General features: G+C 40.6%; 2 protein-coding genes across 3 annotated transcripts in view; one reads left to right on the top strand and one right to left on the bottom strand.

The window, feature by feature from the left end:
* LOC137992040 (peptidyl-glycine alpha-amidating monooxygenase B-like) overlaps positions 1-712 on the bottom strand; it is a 45,477-nt gene extending 44,765 nt beyond the window's left edge. For both annotated transcript variants that reach the window (XM_068837100.1, XM_068837101.1), the window contains exon 1: positions 572-712. The gene's annotated coding sequence lies outside the window, so the exon portion shown is untranslated. The remainder of the gene's footprint in view (positions 1-571) is intronic.
* LOC137992039 (nonsense-mediated mRNA decay factor SMG5-like) overlaps positions 1-9,051 on the top strand; it is a 22,639-nt gene extending 13,588 nt beyond the window's left edge. Inside the window, exons 10-21 of the mRNA XM_068837096.1 lie at positions 589-845; positions 1,076-1,756; positions 2,779-2,930; positions 3,318-3,393; positions 3,727-3,908; positions 4,517-4,573; positions 4,665-4,778; positions 5,322-5,381; positions 6,001-6,157; positions 6,590-6,680; positions 7,887-7,964; positions 8,051-9,051. Of these exons, the coding sequence (XP_068693197.1) occupies positions 589-845; positions 1,076-1,756; positions 2,779-2,930; positions 3,318-3,393; positions 3,727-3,908; positions 4,517-4,573; positions 4,665-4,778; positions 5,322-5,381; positions 6,001-6,157; positions 6,590-6,680; positions 7,887-7,964; positions 8,051-8,297 (2,152 nt within the window). The 3' untranslated portion in view covers positions 8,298-9,051. The remainder of the gene's footprint in view (positions 1-588; positions 846-1,075; positions 1,757-2,778; positions 2,931-3,317; positions 3,394-3,726; positions 3,909-4,516; positions 4,574-4,664; positions 4,779-5,321; positions 5,382-6,000; positions 6,158-6,589; positions 6,681-7,886; positions 7,965-8,050) is intronic.
* Positions 9,052-20,000: the final 10,949 nt, after the last annotated feature.

Raw genomic sequence — 20,000 nt, 5'->3', positions numbered from 1 at the left:
TATAAATTTGTCTTTTTAACTTGGGCTGTAGTCAAGGATAGCAATGTGTGAGTAAGTCCTCTATTTTTCACAGAAAAGGACTGTTCTTCTAGCACTGGAGCACTAATTGGGGACACTGTAAACTGAAATCAACAAATTAACGCAGTTCAATTCAAATGTTGGTTTTTGAGGAGAGGAGAAAACCGCAGTACCCAGAGAAAAACCTCCTTGGAGCAGAGTAGAGAACCAACAAACTCAACCCACATATGATGCCGGGTCCACTGCTCCAGTCCCGCCACTCCCAAATCCATACTTAGCTGACAACTTAATTGTTTGTCACAGTGCTAATACCCACTGAAAAGATCTATCCACTTCTTAACAATAGAGCGCATTTAAGCAGCTTAACGCATTCACTTCATATCTTTGTGATCTCCTCTGAAGAGAGATGACGCATCGAAGGAAAAATGAAATAAGCCTTGTATAACGAATTTTAGCAATGCACAGGCTTTTTCGGCCATTAACCGTTGTTCGTAGCACGTAAATTCGTTTTGACACTTAACTGATAAGCTTTATAACTGATTTAACTGATTACCTTTATGATTGTTTTAGCTCTCCTGAAATCAGTTATGAAGATACTGGCCACTTGTGTCAATCCGTATTACAAGACTTTAGAAGTGTACTGTCTGTAGACCCGTGTGCCTCCAGTACCCACCCACCAGATTTACAAAATGGTCTAACACTTCGCCATGAGAATGGGCAACAAGACTCAGACTCCGTACATGACAGCCATGGCGTCATCAGTGGCTCGCTTATGGTGAAACTGGTCGTCATGACAATTGCTATCGTCACAAGATTGCAGGGAAAGGGTAAGTGTGGGCCTTGTTAGCAAACAGCAAATTCTGTGCAAGTTGTCGAAACATTTGCGAATTTTACATAGAGTGATTCAAGCAGACAAACACAGAGTGGGTGAGCTGCTGTGGTGAAAAAAAGAATACCGTTTCAATCCTTGTTGAGTTTTCTCAATTCCTTCCTTTCTATAAAGAAGCAGAGTTTCATTTATTAGCTCTGATCGATCTTAATTTTCTTTTCTTTACAGGTTCCCAAGAATGCTCCATGGCAATTGCTTTTACCTTATCCTTTCTGTCTTTTCTAATTCAAAAATGCATTTCCTCATTTGAAAACTTTTCTCCAAATGAACAGTCGCACCTCGATAAACCAGTGACAAATGGACTGCAAAACAACGCTCAAGTGCTCAATGGTTTTAACGTAGGAATGTCGATAAACGAGAATTCAGTTACTGCATTCAATGCAAGTGACGATTCCTTGGAAACAAAGAAATCTAAACGAGCGCTGCAGCATCGGAGACGAAGACGTAGACGAAGAAATGTCGATTACAGCTTCGACAGCTACAGTGGTAGCTGCAGCGAATCCGAGGAGTCTGGGGAAGATGCCTCCGATGATAGTGATTTGAGCGAAGGGGGAGGGGAGGGTGAAGTGAATGATAGGATGAGTGACGAAAGCGATGATGTCTACGTGGAAAGTGAATCAGATGATGAAAATGGCAATACGGGCACCTTTGTTAAGACTGTGTTTTCTGTTCCGCATGCAAAACGACCTGAAAGTGACATCTTGGCGAAATCAGCGGATAAACTAGCTGGCTCGTATATGGGGTTTGTTAAGCAAGGATCAAAAGCAGGTGTTTTCGGGCAGAATGGACTCTCTGTTGGGAAGTTGTTCAGGCCGGATCTAATTAGTGATGTGAGCGATGCTGAAACTGGTAAGAGCAACGTCTTAGCCTGTACGGGAGGCGATTTTGTCGGATTCGTTGGGGAGCGCGATATGGCGCGCGCGTGTGGCAAAGGCCTAAGGGAAGTGGGGAAGGGGAAATCGGCCTCTCCTCATTCCCCTTGCGCTTTGTTACTCGTGGTCGCCAATTCGTACTCGAGCCTGGAATTATAATAATCATCGAGAGTTCATTAGATAAGAGTGTTTATCAATTTGTTGGTCTAGATCTTGCCTTAGCACAGTCACAAATGGACTTATTTTTCATTTAAATACACTTTACGCGTGAAAACAAACAAATGGCCGCCACTTTAACCGATCAGAAGAAGCCATGTCGCGCGTGACTGCTTCTGGTGTCTTTTTGGGGACATGACAATTAATTTTCGCGGGAACAGGTATTCGAAGAATAAGAAGAAGACTAATTTGTGACTGTGCTGGAGATCCCACCCATTGTATAAGAACATTCTTATCTTAATTAGTAATTCACTCTTGCAATCATATAATATCATCTGGCTTTGCATATACTATTGCCATTATTTCAAAACACTGACATTCTGAAATGAATCTGATGCTGATTGTTTCGCTGACAAACCGCTTCCCCTAAGTTCTGGACTACTAGGTCACCAGTTGCAGAAAACACAATCTTCAAACAAAACAATTTATCGATTTATCCTAAACCTTGCAGTACACCTGTAGTAACACTCATTAAGATAGCTAACAATAAAGGGCTGTTACTTGGTACTGATTTATTGAAAGAAGTGCTCTCACATCGTGGATTACAAGCTGTAAGATATCGATGCACACTCAATTTTTTTAGCTTTCCCTATACTTACAAAACAAATACAACTATGGAAACTACTCCAGTAACTTTAAAAAGACACAAACGTAGACGTATTTGACACTTGAGTTTATTACAAGACACCGCGGCGTTAAAAAGTAGAGCGTGTATCCTGGACATTGCAACCACTAGTTTGATCTGTATACATGACTTTAACTGCTTTGTTATTATGTACGCAGAGTCATCGGTGGCGTCCCGAACTGAAATCCTGCGTGAATGTGTGGAGTCCAATCTACTAAGAGCCGTAGCCGGTCAAAAGTTCCTGCCCGCCATCAAAGTCATGACTGACTGGCTCCGAATGAACGGAGAATTGCTCATGACTTGTGTCGAGGTATGACGTTTTCATCCAGGTCAGACACTGAGGTCTACTAAGCGGAACAGCAATCCTTGGGGTTTTTCTTGTTTTTTACTGTTAAAATTCGTCAGAGATTCAGTGCACGGAGAAACGCACCTTTTAGTTCACCTCTGCACAAACCTACGACCAACGTTCATTGTGGTTCAGACTAGCTTGTAAACTTAATGCAGTATCATCTCATAACTGCGAAGCAGTCAGTAAAAATGTAATAGAGTCTTACCCTGTTTTGCAGTGGTACGCTAAAAAATCTTAAAAATTATTTATTTTTTATTTTGTACTTGGCCGAATTTCGCACTGATCCTTTGCCCTCCTTTTGGACAGTTTTTCCTGTACTGAATAACCGTGAGATTTTTGGTCTCTTAGAGCCTAAGTACCCTGTTGTCAAGATTGGCCACGCTTCTGAACAAGTTTCCGTCAGCACAGCAGATGATATCAGCAGGTTTGTGAAGACAGCATTGTCTGTACTCTTAATTTCGTCGCTCGGAACTTATCCGGAAACCTTCGGGCAATCTTCGGCGGCCATGTATTAGTGCGTTCGAAGACATCATTGCTATATTATTTTATTTTTTATTCATATATTTTAGTCACCCCCATACATGTACAATGCAAGTAATTATACTTACAGAATAAGCACTAAGATATAGTAACATATTGAAGCAGTGACAAGGAAGCCCAAACAAGCTGAAAGCTTTTGCGAGTAGGCTTCCCTGGACTAAAATTTAATGACGGCTGGTACCAAGTCGCTAGTCTTGCGTTTTCATGTTTTTGGTAGTTCCCATGCCTAGACGTCCAACCTGGCAAAGCGTTCTTGACGAGACACTTGACGAGAATTGGGTTCAATCGCGTGGATTACCGGAGGACATGTCACTGTTAGGATTCACACCTCTGAGCACAATACACAACAGACTCGACAGAAAGTGGAACAGATTTACAAGAGATTGTCAGTACCTTGAGGTAAGCGCAAGTAGGGCGTTTCCACTATAAAGAGAACCTGCTCTCCTATTATAGAATAACTTTCAGTAAACCGGCGAAAATAACGTTTGCAATCAAATTTGTTGATTTTTTTTTTCAAAGAAAGTGTTATCGAAAAAAATGAATAAGTCAACCGATTAAGTCACAATTATTCAAGATGGCGACGCTTGTGAAATTTATGTGATGACCTGTTTTTTTTGTTCATAATGCCCTTGGATGCTGGGCTCCTGGGAAGAAAAACAGCCCTAACCCATGCGCCCCTCGGCCAAGGGCATTCCGAGATATGGAGACGAGTCGTAGGCAAAATTTGAAAACAAAAATAGTGGATTCTGAAATTCGTTTATTTCGGATACGAGCGCTGTAAACAAGTTTGAACACAACACTTCCTTTTTTTTGACTGGGTATTTTTTTAGTTCACTTTAACCTTTTCTTGGATATGTTATCTCTCGATGGTGTTTGTAAGTTCTTGCAAAGAAAACTAACATTGAATTGGGAATATTTTGTGACGAGTGCAGGAACTAGACCCTCTGGCAGTAAATGTATACATGCTGTGGATTTTTTTGAGTGTATTAAATCTCTTTCTCTCCCAGGCCGCGGTTCGAGTTCAGTGCTTAAAACGTTTTGGAATGAAGCTGGCGTCTATTGGGGTAATACTCCTTGTGTATGATTTTTTTTATCAAAGTCTGTATGAAATCAGTGCCAATGTGTACTTTGTTGATGTACTAATTTACTTCACAGGAACTAAGTTCGTTTATGTGGGACCAAAAATCGCATCAGTTTATCGGGCCTCAACAGATGTCAGAACGAGGAATACTACGGGCTGCTGAAAAACACCAGACACCATCTCCAGCGGTAACAGCATATTTGATTCTTAACCCTTTCACTCCCAAGAGTAACACTTATAGATTTTACTCTGTCTAACGCCAGACGATTTTACTCGTCAATGGGGAACCCCACCGGAGTGAAAGGGTTAATTAAATAATAGAATTGGCATTAATATGCGGTTACATAGGGGCATTGTATTTCGTTTTACGAAACGTTTCTGTGAGCAACAAGAAGGAAAAAAGAAGTTAATCTTAGAGAACAAATGTTTAATGGTGCTGCATGGAGTTCGCTCAGTGTAAGCGGGCAAAGAAATAAGATAATCAGTGAAGCAGGCGCTTCCATCTTGTTTCTCTGCGCAATGCAAAAAATTAAATTAGATTTCTCCTAGTCCAATTTTGTTCTCGCCATTAATTTCCGCGAGCCTTAGAATTGCGCTCCCACTGTGCAGGCAAGAAACTGAGAAAACGGTGGAGCCGATACAATGGTATTCTTTAGAATTTGCGAAAATGGGTCACTGGCTAACCCAGCTTTTAAATGACTTGTTTCTTTTTGTTTTTGTTCCTGCTGCAGCATGGAAATTACGACCGTCGCTCACGAGTTATGAAAGCTATGGCCCAGCAGCTGCTACAGGTAATCTCTTTTTAATTTTCCGTAAAAAAATGACGTCTGTTTGAAACCTTGTATTGGACACGTTTTTGGAACATCTCATGTCTTGCTTTCATCCCGAAAATGAAGACATTTGCGCGAAAATCTTTTAAGCTCGAAATACTTGTGTACTCAGATTTAGATGATTTAGGACTTATGCTCGCCTGATAGAAATAACTGGATGTGGCTTTTTGAAGCGCCCCGGCCCATTCTCCGCTCGTTAATTTGCCTCACGCACCAAAATACCACCAGCTGCGCAGGCTAGAGCGGTTTTCAATTGAGTGTCGAAAGTAATTAGCTAATTGCTTTGGTTTTGCATTACTTCACTCAGTGATTGGTTCAAAGTTTTCGCGCCACTTTTTCAACCAATCAGAAGTGAAACCAAAACCAATCATGGCTCACGCATGCACATTTTCCCGCACTTTGTGTCGGCTACTTGTAATTACTTCAAGTTTTGATTGGTTTACTGGATTGTCTCCGTCCTTTTTGATTGGCCAAAGTAATTACTTTGGTTTTGCTTTTACGACACTCATTTGAAAACCGCTCTAATTCGTCTTTTAAAACAAATGCACTCTCAAGGTGGGAATTGCTTCGTTTATTTCAGAGTGAAGTGGCTGAGCTAGAGAGCAATCTTAAAACAGCTCTTTCAGGGGGTAGTACTGTGTACGTTGTTCCAGATTCCGTAGCACTGTGTACTCAGCTTCATCTACTTAGGAGACTGGTAACTGCAGAAAGGATGGTTATCATAATTCCCATTCAAGGTACTCTATACTGGTAATAAACCGTTAATGTTGCCTGTGCCCTTTCGGAAAACGGCCACGGGATGCACGAAAAGGTGGAACTGCGGCATCAAAAGCTGCTTTTAGACTTGACTCGCATGTGCTGACTACTAAAATAACACAATGAAGAACCAAGAATGGGTCTTAGTCCATCGCCAATGCAGAACATTTAATTGAAGCTTAAATTTTGATATGTGAAGTTGTCAAACTGCACTGAGATCAATCCTTTGACTAACTGCGTTTTATTGGCAGCCAAACGGGCATACTTTTTTCTTCCGGCCATGGATGATTTTAAGTGATTTTGAATTTGAAATCATTGGGGAACAAAAATTATTTCTGGCGTTGCCCATAATTTTTAAATGATACAGAAAAACTCATGGAGGATTTCTACTGATCGAGGAATTTGGCTCCTAGTAATATCGGCGCTTGATGAGCTGAAGAAGTACGACGGTGGAGCAAGAGAGGCAACCAAGTTTTTAGAGCAAGAATTGAAGAGAGGAAATAGGTAAAAATTTCAGTTAATTTGAGTTATGTATGCGAGCGACACCACACGGTTGTTTGAGGCCCCGTCCACCCTAAGGCGTTTTCAAAAGTATCCGTTTTCGGTGTCATCGAAAACGCATCGATCGAGCCGCTTCCACTCTACCGTTTCCGCAGCGTATTCAACTGTCTGCTCTAAAATGCTTGAAAGCGCTGATTGCCGTAGGTTAAACAATGCGCACATGCTCTTCTCAGAAGCGACTAGAGACAGCGCGTCACCCAAGTCAAAATCAACGGAGCAAAACGTTCCAATGCACGCAAAGTTGACCATTTGTTGGTTTGTAGCACTGATATACACTGTTTAAGCCTACGCACTTGTTCAAGAATGGTTAGCTTTTATAAAATGTTTGTTTTTCTTCATGTTTTTTCAAGCATAATGTAAGTCACCCGTCATGTAATTTTCATGAAATTTTGAGGGAACAAGTCGCGGGTGACGCGCTGTCTCTAGTTACAGGCATGTAATCTTCTCGACCTTCGATATGGTGTTCCTGCGCCACACTACAAATGGGGAGATCTTGAAAGAGCCAATGCCCTCATAACACATTTTCTTCTTCTATGAAAAACCAAGATAACTTTAAATTAGCAAGACTAAACTCCAACAAGCTACCAAATTCGCTTACAGCAACAGGTAAAGCATGTTTCATCCGCCATGTTTCATTTCCAAAGGATACAAAGCCTGGGTACAACACACGTGGTGCGGATGACGTCAGCGTTTTCATTTCGATACCTTTTAATTTTACTGGCCACACTAATGCTGATTTGCATGAGTTTTCGTTTGAATCCACTTTCAAGAACGTTTTCAAATCGTTTTCGATGAAAACGCTCGTCGTTTTGGTGTGGACAGAAGGCCTAAACGCATCGAGATGTGTGCGTTTTTAAACGAAATCGCATTAGTGTGGACAGGGCGTGAGTATATTGCGGTCGGCAATTTGTGACATGTAATTTCATATTGTGCGAAGAAGTCGCCGGTCGCTCTTTTACCTGTGTAAAATTGACAGTTGGTAAAATATCAATTTGGCTGGCCGTGAAAGAATGTAGGGAGCTAAGAAACGCCCGTTTTTCTTTTCACCCTCTTCTCCCTGAATGTCCCCTAACCCTCCCTTAGCCTTTTATTTCCGTGCCAAGTTTCTCTTAACCAATTACCTCTCACGTGACTGCTTTTTGTATGTAGATGGATCAGAGCCCAGAAAGAAGACGAGACAATAGATGCAGGCCAAAGAGGAGGACGATACGAAGATGTAGCTATATGGTAAGTGAGTAGTAAGTCCACACTCAGCAACCTCATGTTTGTTCTGGTCAATTCAAAAATTATCACAATTCCGCTTTTGCATTCAGGCGTTTCATTCAGATCATCAACTGTTGCCGTTACTTTGTGAACAAAAGTGGCAAAGGTCTGGTCACTTTGCTGACGGGAGAGACCTCCTACGAGGGTCCAAGAAAGGGCAAGAAAAAGGGCTTGGCCTCCAATGGAACACAAGCCACTCCAGAGGCGGTGGAACTCGCTCGAACCTGCGGAGTCAGTGTGGAATCACTTCGCGCGTTTTGCGCACGGTTTTTTCAGCAGTCAAAGTCGGTTACTTGAGGCTATAAGGAGGACGTCCAGATGATCTGGTGATGATGAAGATATTAAGGGTAATGTACCCTGAAAAAAAGGAGCTGTGAATCCCAGCAGTACCAACTAGACCTGATACGGTCTAAGATAGAGGAATGACCACAGGAGTCCCATTTAACATCGAGATGTAACATAACAACCACAAGAGCATTCGCTTAAAAGACAGCTTGACGGAAATGGCAACATCTTTTGCAGTAAAACCTCTCGGAGTCTGTGGCAAGTTGGACTTGGATTGCTTTGTCTTGAATTTTCATATTTTGACTGTGCTAAGTGAACCTTTCTTTCACGTTTGACCAAGCAGGCATTTTCTGTAATGGAGTAACAATCCTATTGCCTCCTCGATTATTGTTTTAGACTTAATCGCCATATCCTCAGTTTTATTTTCATTTAACTTGTAGCAATTATGCTTGTACCAAAAAGACGGTCCGCGGTGATCAGTAATTTTTCCTCTCTACCCCACTCGGTATCTGCAGTCTGTTTTTGAGGGGTGAGGAGTAGTGATGAAAGTGGAAAGTGTAAGGTATTGTACACCTTTCTTTGCAGTGTGCACTATAAATCAGGCTATATATCAATATAGTGTAGAAAAATCATAAGATTACCTTTCATGTCGTTGAAACTATGAAGGACCTCGTCCTCTTCAGGTTTCATTTACACTTGAAATGTTTATCGCATGCATCACTTTTAAGGTGAAGAAGTGGACTTATTAAAGCCTGGGTTACCCAAATGTGTTTTGCTTGCTATTTGAAATTATTAAGATCCCCGGACACCAGTGTTGGAATCAGGATTTGCTCAAATTTGAGTAATTATGTGTCCCTTCAAGGGGCCAGAAGTTTTGAGTGGACGTAAATGTTGTTAACCCTTTTATTCCCACGATCGAAACGTTAATTCTCCAAACTAGTACCATGGATTTCTTTCTTTTGTACTCATGAGAATTCGGTTTTTATATCAAGATCACACCTCTTAATAATGGTAATAGGATTGATTGGAGTCCAATTTGGCCTGTAATCATACGAGTGATTGAAATAGTCGGACGACCGCGAAGTGGGAGTCCGATTTGTTTAATCACGTGTACCTGGATAGAATTGGACGACACAAAGTCCTGTTTACCGATTGATCATAACCATTACTATGTCCGAGAGAACAAAATTAATGCATTCTTTTTCCGTTGTCTAATGTTACAAATTTGCCCCTTTTGGAAAATCCCCAGTTTGGTAGGGTAAGTGGTTGTTGCTATGGTTATTGTGATAAATTCTTTGATTGGTGGATTAAGCTGAGTGTACTTAATATGATTGGCTGATGCAACTGTCAGATTTCAGGTATCTGATTAGAGTGAAAATCTAATTAGTGAAAAATAAAGTAGTTAATGCACCAATCAAATTTGAGAAAATTGTAATGGTTAAGCTGATGACAGTCTTCATTCTCAATACCTGTCTGAATGACATTTCACTGAAATTGTGAGGAGAAATTACGTACCGATCACTCCAAGGAGTTAGGGTTTTAACCCTCCCTCCCTCCCTCTCGCCCCAAAAGGGATTCCTCATTGAAGAAAAAAATCGTCTAGCTTTACGTAGATTGAGTAGAATCTACATGTGGCCCTTTTTATTTGAGGAGGCGTAGATGAAGAATACAAATGCCGACGGTTCACCACGCACACACGGAAACTAGGATAGCATTGATGAAATTCAGTCAAGTTTTCCTCAAGAGAAATCTCATCCCGCCTTCTTTCAGATTGAGTTCTTCGCAGCCAACTTTTATACTTCACATGAACGAAGGCAGTTCACACTCACCTATTTACAACCAATTCAGGGGGCCACGGAGTACGTTTGAAAGTGGAAAGAGGGGGGGAGAGGTGGGCTAGGTTTTGGTATGGATCACGGAAGTGTGAGGGGAGGGGTCTCGTTCTCAGGGTTTTTCACCGTCGAGAGTGGGACGGGAGGGAGGAAGCATCCTACTCTCGGCGGTGAAAAGCCCTGGGAACGAGGTTGGGAGAAAACAACACAGTAGGCAAAATGTAGGGGAGCTATATCAGACCCTCCCTCTCAGCGGCGCGGCCCCACTGTGGCTAATTTAATTTCCATCCTCCTCTTTAATTGAGTTATTCTACGTGCCCTATTGTACAACTCTCTTCCATGACTACGGAATTTCTTTCGTTTAGTTGGCGCATTACTATCAAACCGCCACTCTGTATTTACAAAATCGCGCTTCATCGACCACTCGAGGAGGCTCGAAAGGGTTTTCCACTGGTAAAAGTGGGTTTCAAGAAGAAAATGATTGCAATACTATCGGTCCTTTTAGTAGGGAAACGTGTTGATAGTGTCTGTGAGTCCCCAACTGTTGCCATGATAACGTTATAGCTCCAAAATTCAGTTTTTTTACATTCGGTACCCAAATGTTTTTTTCAAATTTCGAAAACCCCAAAAATCTTCCTACCTCATACTTAGTATGAGATTAAATGATCTAGTAGAAATTGCGCTATTTCTGAAAACGCTGTTGGAAGACGAAAAAAATTCCGCCAGATAATTTTTTTGGAGAATGAGAGGAAACAACTTAACTTGTATACAAAAATTATTTTTTCGCATTCGTATTAAAAATAATGGAAAAAATGGAAAACTTGTAATGAGAACGCCTGATCGTAGTTTACACTTGGAGTGGAGGCCCTCCCCTGAAAATGGAGACGAATGGTCTGTCCCCCGCAAAGCCTGAAATAGGGTGGCATCCAGACGATACCTTCCCACTCATTTTTCGCGACACAATTTGGATGCGGAGCGCAACCATATTAATAAGTCTGAAAAGCATATGCTCTATCGTCACTGTTGTTGCGTACGTGCACTGCTGGTTTTTGCTTGGTGGAATAACCTGACGCTTTTCATCGTTTTTGTTTTTTGTCATTCAATGTATTGTTGTGTTTCTTTTGCTTTTTCTGTTCTGCGTTTCACAATAGGCTCACAGCGAGGTTGGGCCTCGCCGCTTGAAAGCTTTGGCGTGGAATGGTCAGTCGTGGCTTCCTCAAAATCATTTCAAAAATAAACAAGAGGTATACATGTCGTAATTTGAACCAAAGTGTGCTCTGATTATCCTAACTGAGCTAAGATCCCCCGCTTTATCAGTCACGTGTGTGGTCGCACGGTTTTCACTGTCGCAATGGTTTGCGGGTTTTTTTCTTTACTAGGATTAGACTCCTTTTGGTAGCTGTGGAAGAAGGATTTTAAATTGTTGACATTCTAGCTAGATTAATCGTAAAGCGATTTGTCAAGATCGGTAAACTTTTACTTACTATTTTAAAATACTCGTTTGTCCTTGCGTTTCAAGTAATACTATTGGTAGAAATGTTTGTGCTGACAATCGCTGTAAAACCTCGATGACGGGTTAACTAAAAACTTACATAAGTTTTTGCGGCGCATTAGTACATGATCAACCACACTACTTCACCCAGGGAAAAAGAGGTAATGTTTATTTAGCTCAAATTCTTTTCGTGCCCCGCCGGTTAGGAAACGATTTCAAAGATAATTTTTGGCACTTGGGTTTTATAGTATTTTGGAGTGCCCAATTGAAATTCAGATGAAAGCGGCTGAGACAGGAAATTGGAAAACTACCAGACATCGTTTTAAGTGGGATACTGGATATTCAATACTTGCTTGTTTCAAGCTGTGTAAACGATTACTGGTAAAATTTAAGCTGAACTTAATCTTGGAAAAAATAAAATAGCGAGAATATTAAAGAGACTGGTCCCTCGTGAAATGCACGAGTTCTACATCTTTCAGTGAGTGCCACCCGCGAATCAATCTGTCAAAAAACAGCAATTGTTTGTAAAAAAAACTGGTTAAGGATTAAATTAGGTAATATGAATAAACCAGACACTTTGAATTCAATATTGAATCTGTACAATGCGATTAGCGTTTAGAAGTTTCCTTTTAAAAATCTCAACGATTCATGGGCATTAATTGGATCAAGTTGAGCAATATAGCTTCAAATCATTGGATTTGAAATTCCTGGCTCGGATAAACAAATAAGGCAAGTTGAAAAAGGAGTCATCTCACTTGTCGATCGAGTTACCGTTCAAGCTTTGTATAGCTTTGTCACATTTGCTTTGCGCTGAAGGCTTGCCACCTTATGAAAACATTCCGCAAAGATTCAAGCAATTTCAAATACAGCTCGAGTGCCAATAATAATCCATAGCACGCACGGGAATTTGCGTAATCCTTTAAACCACCTGTGAAACCAAATTACCACAAGGTGATATCTGTGGGAAGGGCGTGTTGGCGGGGAAGAGCCCCTCTCACAGCCGGATATATGCTCATAAAGGCTAAAATATTGCAACTGCGTCTTCAGAAGAACCGAGCGGTTTGTGGTGGGACGTACTGATTACAACAAAGTATAATTGCCGTTTTCCTGTTCTAATGGAACCATGCTCGCGGTTTCCTCTTGCTCCTTTGTGGATTCCACCGCGAAGTTCTTCCCCCTGTGATCTAGGCCATAGGCTTATTTCTTTTGCTTGAAACAATTTTACCCACTGGATAAATTCAATAGTGAATACCACAAAGGGAGCAAGCAGGCTGTCATGTCATGTGGACGTGCATACCATTACGCAAATGTAGAAAACGTTTTAACCAAGACGCGTCAATTCTAATCCTCGCCGACGGGAATCATGGCTAAATTTATAGCCTTCATTTACAGCATTGAAATCCGGTTAAGTGCGGAATGAGAATAAGGATCACAAATAATTGTAAGGTGATAGGCGGAACGAAAAACGATCAGTTTTGATGGCTATGTTGTCAAGAGGAACTTTAACAAGAACGCGGGTCTCTTGGCTACTATATAAAACGTACATAATAAGAAACAACAGTAAAAATTCTCATTGAGGACTGAAGCAAAACTAAGGAAGGATTACAGCTAGGTTGTATGTGTTTTCTTTTAAGCCAGAATTCATCCATCATCACTTGACACAAAAAGCTTCTTCACTGATCATGAGGAAATAGGGCAGCTTTTACTGGCCCTGTTTATTCCAAATCTTTTTTGATATTTCATTGATCTTTGATATTCTACTTGGTTGACGATATACAGTCGACAAAATTCCTCGTCTTGTTTTTCTTTCATGGCGCTGTGGTAATTGGTTCAAGGTATAATCTAAGTCGCCCAAAGTTAGAGGAATTCTTTGGCAGGATGCCGCCACCGTCACCAGATTCGCAATGGGTACACAGCTGAATAAAGGCGAGCAATGCAGAATACGTGATGCGGGAAGCTTAGAACATGTTAATTGGAGTTTAAAACTCAACCTATTAACCAGCTATCAGCAGCTAAAGTATCTTATCCCGCTTCCGTTTCGTCAGTCTTAAATGAATTAAGGTTGCCCGGGAGGTCAAGTATTTGCTGTAAGGAACGTTATCTTGTGATAATTGCAAAGACAGAACATTTGGAATATGGACTTAATTCCACAACATTTCTGTGGTCGCGTGATAACCAATTCCGTCTGATCATATAGTCAAACTTTCAAATCCCACCTTCCTCAGAAACTGTCAGAACAATGCAAACCACGCGAGAACGTAGAACACGCGAGTACAACCCAACGCGAGAATTTCTTCGGTCAGACGCCCTCCTGCTTCGGTGTGAGGCCTGAGGATTTCTGGAAAGGAAACTATTACTTATCATTGAATATAACAAAAGGCTTTCAGTTCATAAAAAATGGCTTTCCTTCCAGTGGAAGCAGTTTTGATTTCGACGTAAATAAGAATAACATGATGTGGAATTTCTACAAACAACAATTGCCCAGTCACTATCATGACGCGAGATAATTGTTTACTTACGTCTTGTGAGTGTTATTGTTTGCCTCTCTGGTTATCCTAATCCTGTGATACTTCTGTGATATCTAAGATGTGGTTTCCGCGCCGGCTGTCACCGGAATCTTCGCCAGAGGATTAAACCAAAGAAGCTCTTTTAGAATCCGAAGCAGGTTTTTGGTGTATCTGTACCTATTTCATAACCGATGTTCAATGTTCGGTACCTCCAAGTCGCGATGTGTTGATGTCCTTTATTTCTAAATATCAGGGCAAGGATAAAAGAAAATCATATTCGTGACGAGCGATCAAATTTGTAGCAGCTTGCCACGACCCGGTTGTGAGCAAAGCCAGACATTGTTACTTTGTGCACACTTCGATACCGATGGTCGGTTTTTTTTTGGGGGGGGGGGGGGGTGGGGGGGAGACTAATCACAAAGGGATGCCTAGTCACACGCAAAGATGACCTACGGCAATGAGAGATAAATGAAGTTGCATTAAGTCAGTTTATTTTTTTTTGTTTTCGGACAACAAAGAAAGAGTTCTTCGAGAACCAACCTGGCTCATGTACAAACTATGATGGCTGAGCTCCACTACAGTTTTAAAACGCCAAGTCATAATTGTAAATGGGGTCGGAACTGTTACCTTGTGCAGTCAGCAGTTAGGCGGCCGACTTAATTAAGTTTCTTAATTTCATGAATCTGTAACAATTTGGTACTTAATTGAAATCTTTGTCCCAAGGAAACCGGAACTGAAGGGTGGTTCGGCCAAAAAAAACCACCTCAGAATACTGATAGAGCTTAAACCTGAAGACCAGTTATTGGAACCGTTCAGGCTTTTGTACCAACTCATATTCTCTTCACCAACTCATATTCTCTTCACCAAAGAGATGTCAAATTCAAAGTGTTACAAACAAAGAAACTTTGCTCTGCATCCCCTCCCATTCTCGTCTCCAGAGCCTCGGATCGATCCAAGGCTCTGGGAAACTCTATCGGATGTAAAGGCTAGTTTTCACTAGCGACTGGGTCGAAGTCGTAAGAGCTCTTATAACCTAGTGAAAATCAAAGATCGATGTCGTAAGCGGAGTCATGGGCTCGACGGAATCGGAGTCAGAAGAATCAGAACGTTCCCATTTTCTTCCAACTCCGCTTATGATTCCGTCGCTTATGATCCAGTGAAAACTAGATTGTCGGAATCGGAAGCAGAAGCGGAAGAACCAACCAATCACAATGCTTGGAATCGAGTACTGTGATTGGTTTATTCTTCCGCTTCTGCCTCCGACTCCGACAATGTAGTTTTCACTGGATAAGCTACGGGAGTCATAAGCGGAATCGGTATTCTGCTTCGGACTCCGACAGTTTGATTTTCACTAGATCGTATCGCTGTGCGCTTCTGATTACGACTCCGATTCCGATTCCGGTTCATGTAGCCCAACTTCGTCCCCAGGACGCTTTTCCCTGGCTTTGGGTGGGAAAAGCGCCCTGGGGACGAGGTCTCAAGTGTATTAAGGCTTGACCAATCTAATTATTATGCATATTTTTATTTGAAGTAAAGCGTTTGTCCAATGTCTATGAAACTTAGCAGAAAGTTTTTTATCGGTGCTGTTATTGATTCGCCAAAATATTTTGCATCGCATTTTGGTCACGTGACCCTAAAACAACTTATAACGTTTATATCCTTTATTCAAAAATGGGGAGCATTTATACTTCAAAATTTTGAAAACGTTTGGCATTAACACGTTTAGTACAACTGTGCGTATCGAATGCCGCCTTTTAATGTGGTACTCCGTATTTACCTTTTAAGATATTTGGATGTTTATCATGTCACGTGACCTATTTTCCTCAATTGTTCATTGCTCTTAACATGTGGACATGATTAAAAGGCGGCATGACAAAGCCCTTAGAAGGGGTCATCGAATAATCAAGAAACAAGATTGATATAATGTAGCTGAATGTTCCCCATTTTTGAGTAAAAAATATAACTGTTATAAGTTGATTTCGGGTCACGTGACAAGAATGTGGTACGGGATATTTTGGAAAAGTTATAACAATACCGATAGCTAACTGCCTGCCAAGTTTCATAGGTCCGGGACAAATGCCTTCCCTTCAAATAAAAATATGCATAATAATTAGGCTGGTCAAGCCTTAATACACTTGAGGTTGCATATTTAGCCAAAAATAGGATAAATGGACCTTACGGCGCCTGCTCACTCTTCGTGCTGAAGTGATGAATGCATCAATCAAAGACGCTTTCCATTTTTCTTCACAAAAACCAACGAGAAGATACTTGGTTTCTGGGCTCCCCAGAGCTCTTCTCTCCCTCAGTCAAGAGACGAGATTGCATCCCCTCCGAAAAGCATATCAACACGACCCGTCCCCCGTTCCGTTCGGTTTAAGCATTCTACGCCCGAAGCAATGATTAGGGCTAGCGTTATTTCCAGGTTAGGATAAATACAGCTATTTATCTTTACCTAATGAACGACATTTAAACGAACGAGCATTTCTGGAAACAAACGAATCCCGCAATTTGTTTTTTCAACTTTCTTCATTTCGTTTTAAAAACATCGGCTACGCCCTAATTTTTTGCTCGTCCCTTGTACATTGAATTTTATTCAGACATAAGTTTGTTGGTTTTTCAAATCACTTCTAGTTAAGTGCCAGTGAGTAAAATCCTTTCTCAACATTTTTTTTCAACATTCGAACTCTCTCATTTAATAATATAAGGTACCATCGAAGGAAATATATCATCTTTTAGTCTTCCGTGATCTTGATAGAGGAAATACACTTGATATCTTTGAATAAGCGATTGTCGCTTACTCTTGGGCTCATATTGATCCAAGTGTTCGCCATCAGATAAATATCCACATACGTAGAACGAACTACAAGACGTGCAATACATGTGCTTGCTTTTTAATTGACTGTCAACCTTTTCTAATTATTCCTGACGGACGCATTTAAATCGGTTGACGCGATAAACAGCTATTCAGTTCACGGTTAGCGAAAGTTTTTAGGTTCTTATACAGTTGCCAAATCCATAACTTGCCAGCTCGGACGACTGTCCGCAATTGTGCGTTAAACGTTTCTCTCCGTGATTTTGTTTCCTATTCATAATGCAACAGATTGAGTCTTCTTCCATGTGTGTTCCAAAATTCTTGTGGTTATTTCAAATTTTATTACCTTTTGTAATCTTTATTTGTTAGAATTTGGAATCTAAACCTCAAAGCCACAACAGAGCAGCTGAGAAATCCGCAACTCAATTCTAAAACCCAAATGAAGATGAAACTCTTGCGAACGGTAAAGCAAAGCTAGCAACCAATGACTCATTTAAATCCAACGCAAATCTGGTCATTTAAAATAAGAGCATGATGAAAAATTTGCATCACGTATCGTTTCGCCGAACAAACGAAAAAAACCACAAGACCCCATAATGAAACAGTTCTTTTCCTGTTAGTTGGTAATACCTATTGCCATGCATTCGAAAATTAGCTTTTAGTACGCTTGTAGAGAGCAATATTTGTCTTGGAGTATCTGCGCAATATAGATCGAGTCTTGTATGAAATTTTCTTTCTTTCGGGTTTATTTTTCCGCATATTCTTTAACATAATGAACCAGTGAGCGCACAGTAAGGTATTGGTTTTCGTGGGAACATCAAGTTTAACTTTGCGCAAACCACAGCTTTCCGCGCCAAGTGCATGCATAATAAAAGTTCTTTCATAATTCGTTTAATCTTTACTCAATAATTACTCAACAGCTCTGTTTGGACCACTAAACGAAACCGCAAAAACTCATAAAAAGGTTCGGTGTCTTGATTTAAACAGATAACATTTCTGATACGGTAATATTTAAGACATTTTGTGTTGTATACATACTGTGTTCGAGATAGTTGCAATAATTTATTGAAAAAACTCTTCGCAAACCGTGACTTGGTTTATCTTTCCTCGCCTTTTACCCTGTGAACAGAAGCCCATCGATCTTCCTAGATAAGTTCGAAAGGCATGCTACTCAATAAGCCACTAGCTGGAAAGCATTTTCAGCTTCCGCGGCATCATTTTCACCGTACAATGTATTTGTATAATTGTCCAAGATCCAAAATCGCAGTCCGTGTTTCCCGCCGTCTTATTTTGCCATTTGATATTTACACTGAATAAATCGGTAAAACTCGGACTGAAAACTGAAAGATGTTTGAACAATTGCACAGTTAACCTAACATGGTCTTACCGAAAGTTTTTTTAAGTTGTTGGGAAAAATACCTTCAGCAATTTATCGGGGGTTCTTCAATACCTTTTTTGCCGCGGTTATCAACGAACTTACATCAACAACAAAAATCACGCTATTAACCATTCCATGAGAAGACCATTGTCTGGGATATCGCTTAACGTGAATTTTAGATACGCATTTAAAACCTAGTTTTGAAAAATATCGAGCAAACGATCCGATCATACTTGCTAACCGAAATTTATACTAAACTGTGCGCGAAACTAAAGGAGAAAATTGGAAAACATTTACTAACCGTGAGATCGAATTGTGAATTTATTACATCAAATACATTTGCCAAATCCACGGTTTTGGCACACCGCAAAAATGTTTAATTTTGAAAATTAAATTTAGCCATTGTGAAGTTTTGGTGAATTGTTTCAGGATTATGCTTGATCAACATTAGAGAAGTGTTTGCGAACTTTCATTTGCACAGCAGCTTTCATATCATACAGGGACACTATTTGCTGGTTTACGTTTCAAAGAAAACGCAAATTACTATTTGTTTTGGAGACACTGACCTCGTGTCACTTGGGTGGGTCTTGGAGACTGAAAGCTTTGACTGCCGTGCATGAATAAATAACACGAATGAAACAGCAAATTGATGGCGCTCATTCGGCCGTTTTCGCCCAAAAAATTCTACCAAATTTGTCGGAATATTCTCTTTGAAATGACTTTGTTTTAAAATCATTGGGTTTTCCTCTTTGTGCGAATTTCAGCGCTTTTTGTTGCAAAATAACGAAAGATACACAGAGGGTAATAAAAATGAATCATGCATCAGGATGAACTGTTTGAACAACATCGAAATTTGAACGAACGATTAAAATGTCTTGCCTTAAATGAAAATTGCTGGCTGACAAGAGGACAAAATTGACAGTCCTTGAACCCAGAAGAGCTTTCTAGATATTTGCATGTATGGTCCAATACTATATTGAGTCTCTGGGCCAATTTTATTCCACTGGTGAACTGAGAGACAGTTGCAAATATAGTTTTGAGGGTGTGTGTTTGTACTCTGCACATTGATTGCTTTACGCTCGGTAGCTAAGCATTTTCATATGCAGGTTATTGGGAAGGAAAACGATGCCTTGAAGATTCAAAAGTCATAAATTTTTATTTTCATCACTCTAGCACTCTGACAAAGGGAATCTGTCGACGAAACGCTGTTATTTTTGGCAGGATATAAATTTTCTTAAGTGAACGAAGTTGGGGGTGATAAGGTTGAGCGTTTTGGGTTAATATTACCACTCATGTCACTTCTATTTCCATCCTCTAGTGATCGCTTTCACCACTAAAAAAAACTTCTTGTTCTCCCAAGTGCTTGTTAGTTTTCGGTTAAATGCTTTTTCTTCCTGGGGATATTCTCTGGCAAGATGAGAAACTTTCATTATCGAAACATCAACGGGGGAATATTTTAAGCAGCTGTGTTTTCAAAACATTTCCATTTTATCGTGCATGAATTATTGACGCGGCTTCAGGATAAATGTGTTCCGGCTGACTGCCTTCATTCACCGATGATGGATTTGAGGTTTTGTGGCTTCAACCAGCAGCGTAACCAAACACAACAGGCTTCTGGGTTCTTATTAACCGCGTCCACGACTCCCAAATGAGTGTGTTCCGCTCGGCTAACCGCACAATGTTGTTGACCAATG

This window comes from Montipora foliosa, chromosome 2 (genome assembly GCF_036669935.1).
Source record: "Montipora foliosa isolate CH-2021 chromosome 2, ASM3666993v2, whole genome shotgun sequence".
Lineage (NCBI taxonomy): Eukaryota > Metazoa > Cnidaria > Anthozoa > Scleractinia > Acroporidae > Montipora > Montipora foliosa.
The sequence above is the reverse complement of the archived record's forward strand: the minus strand, read 5'-3'. Positions and strand labels throughout refer to the sequence as shown.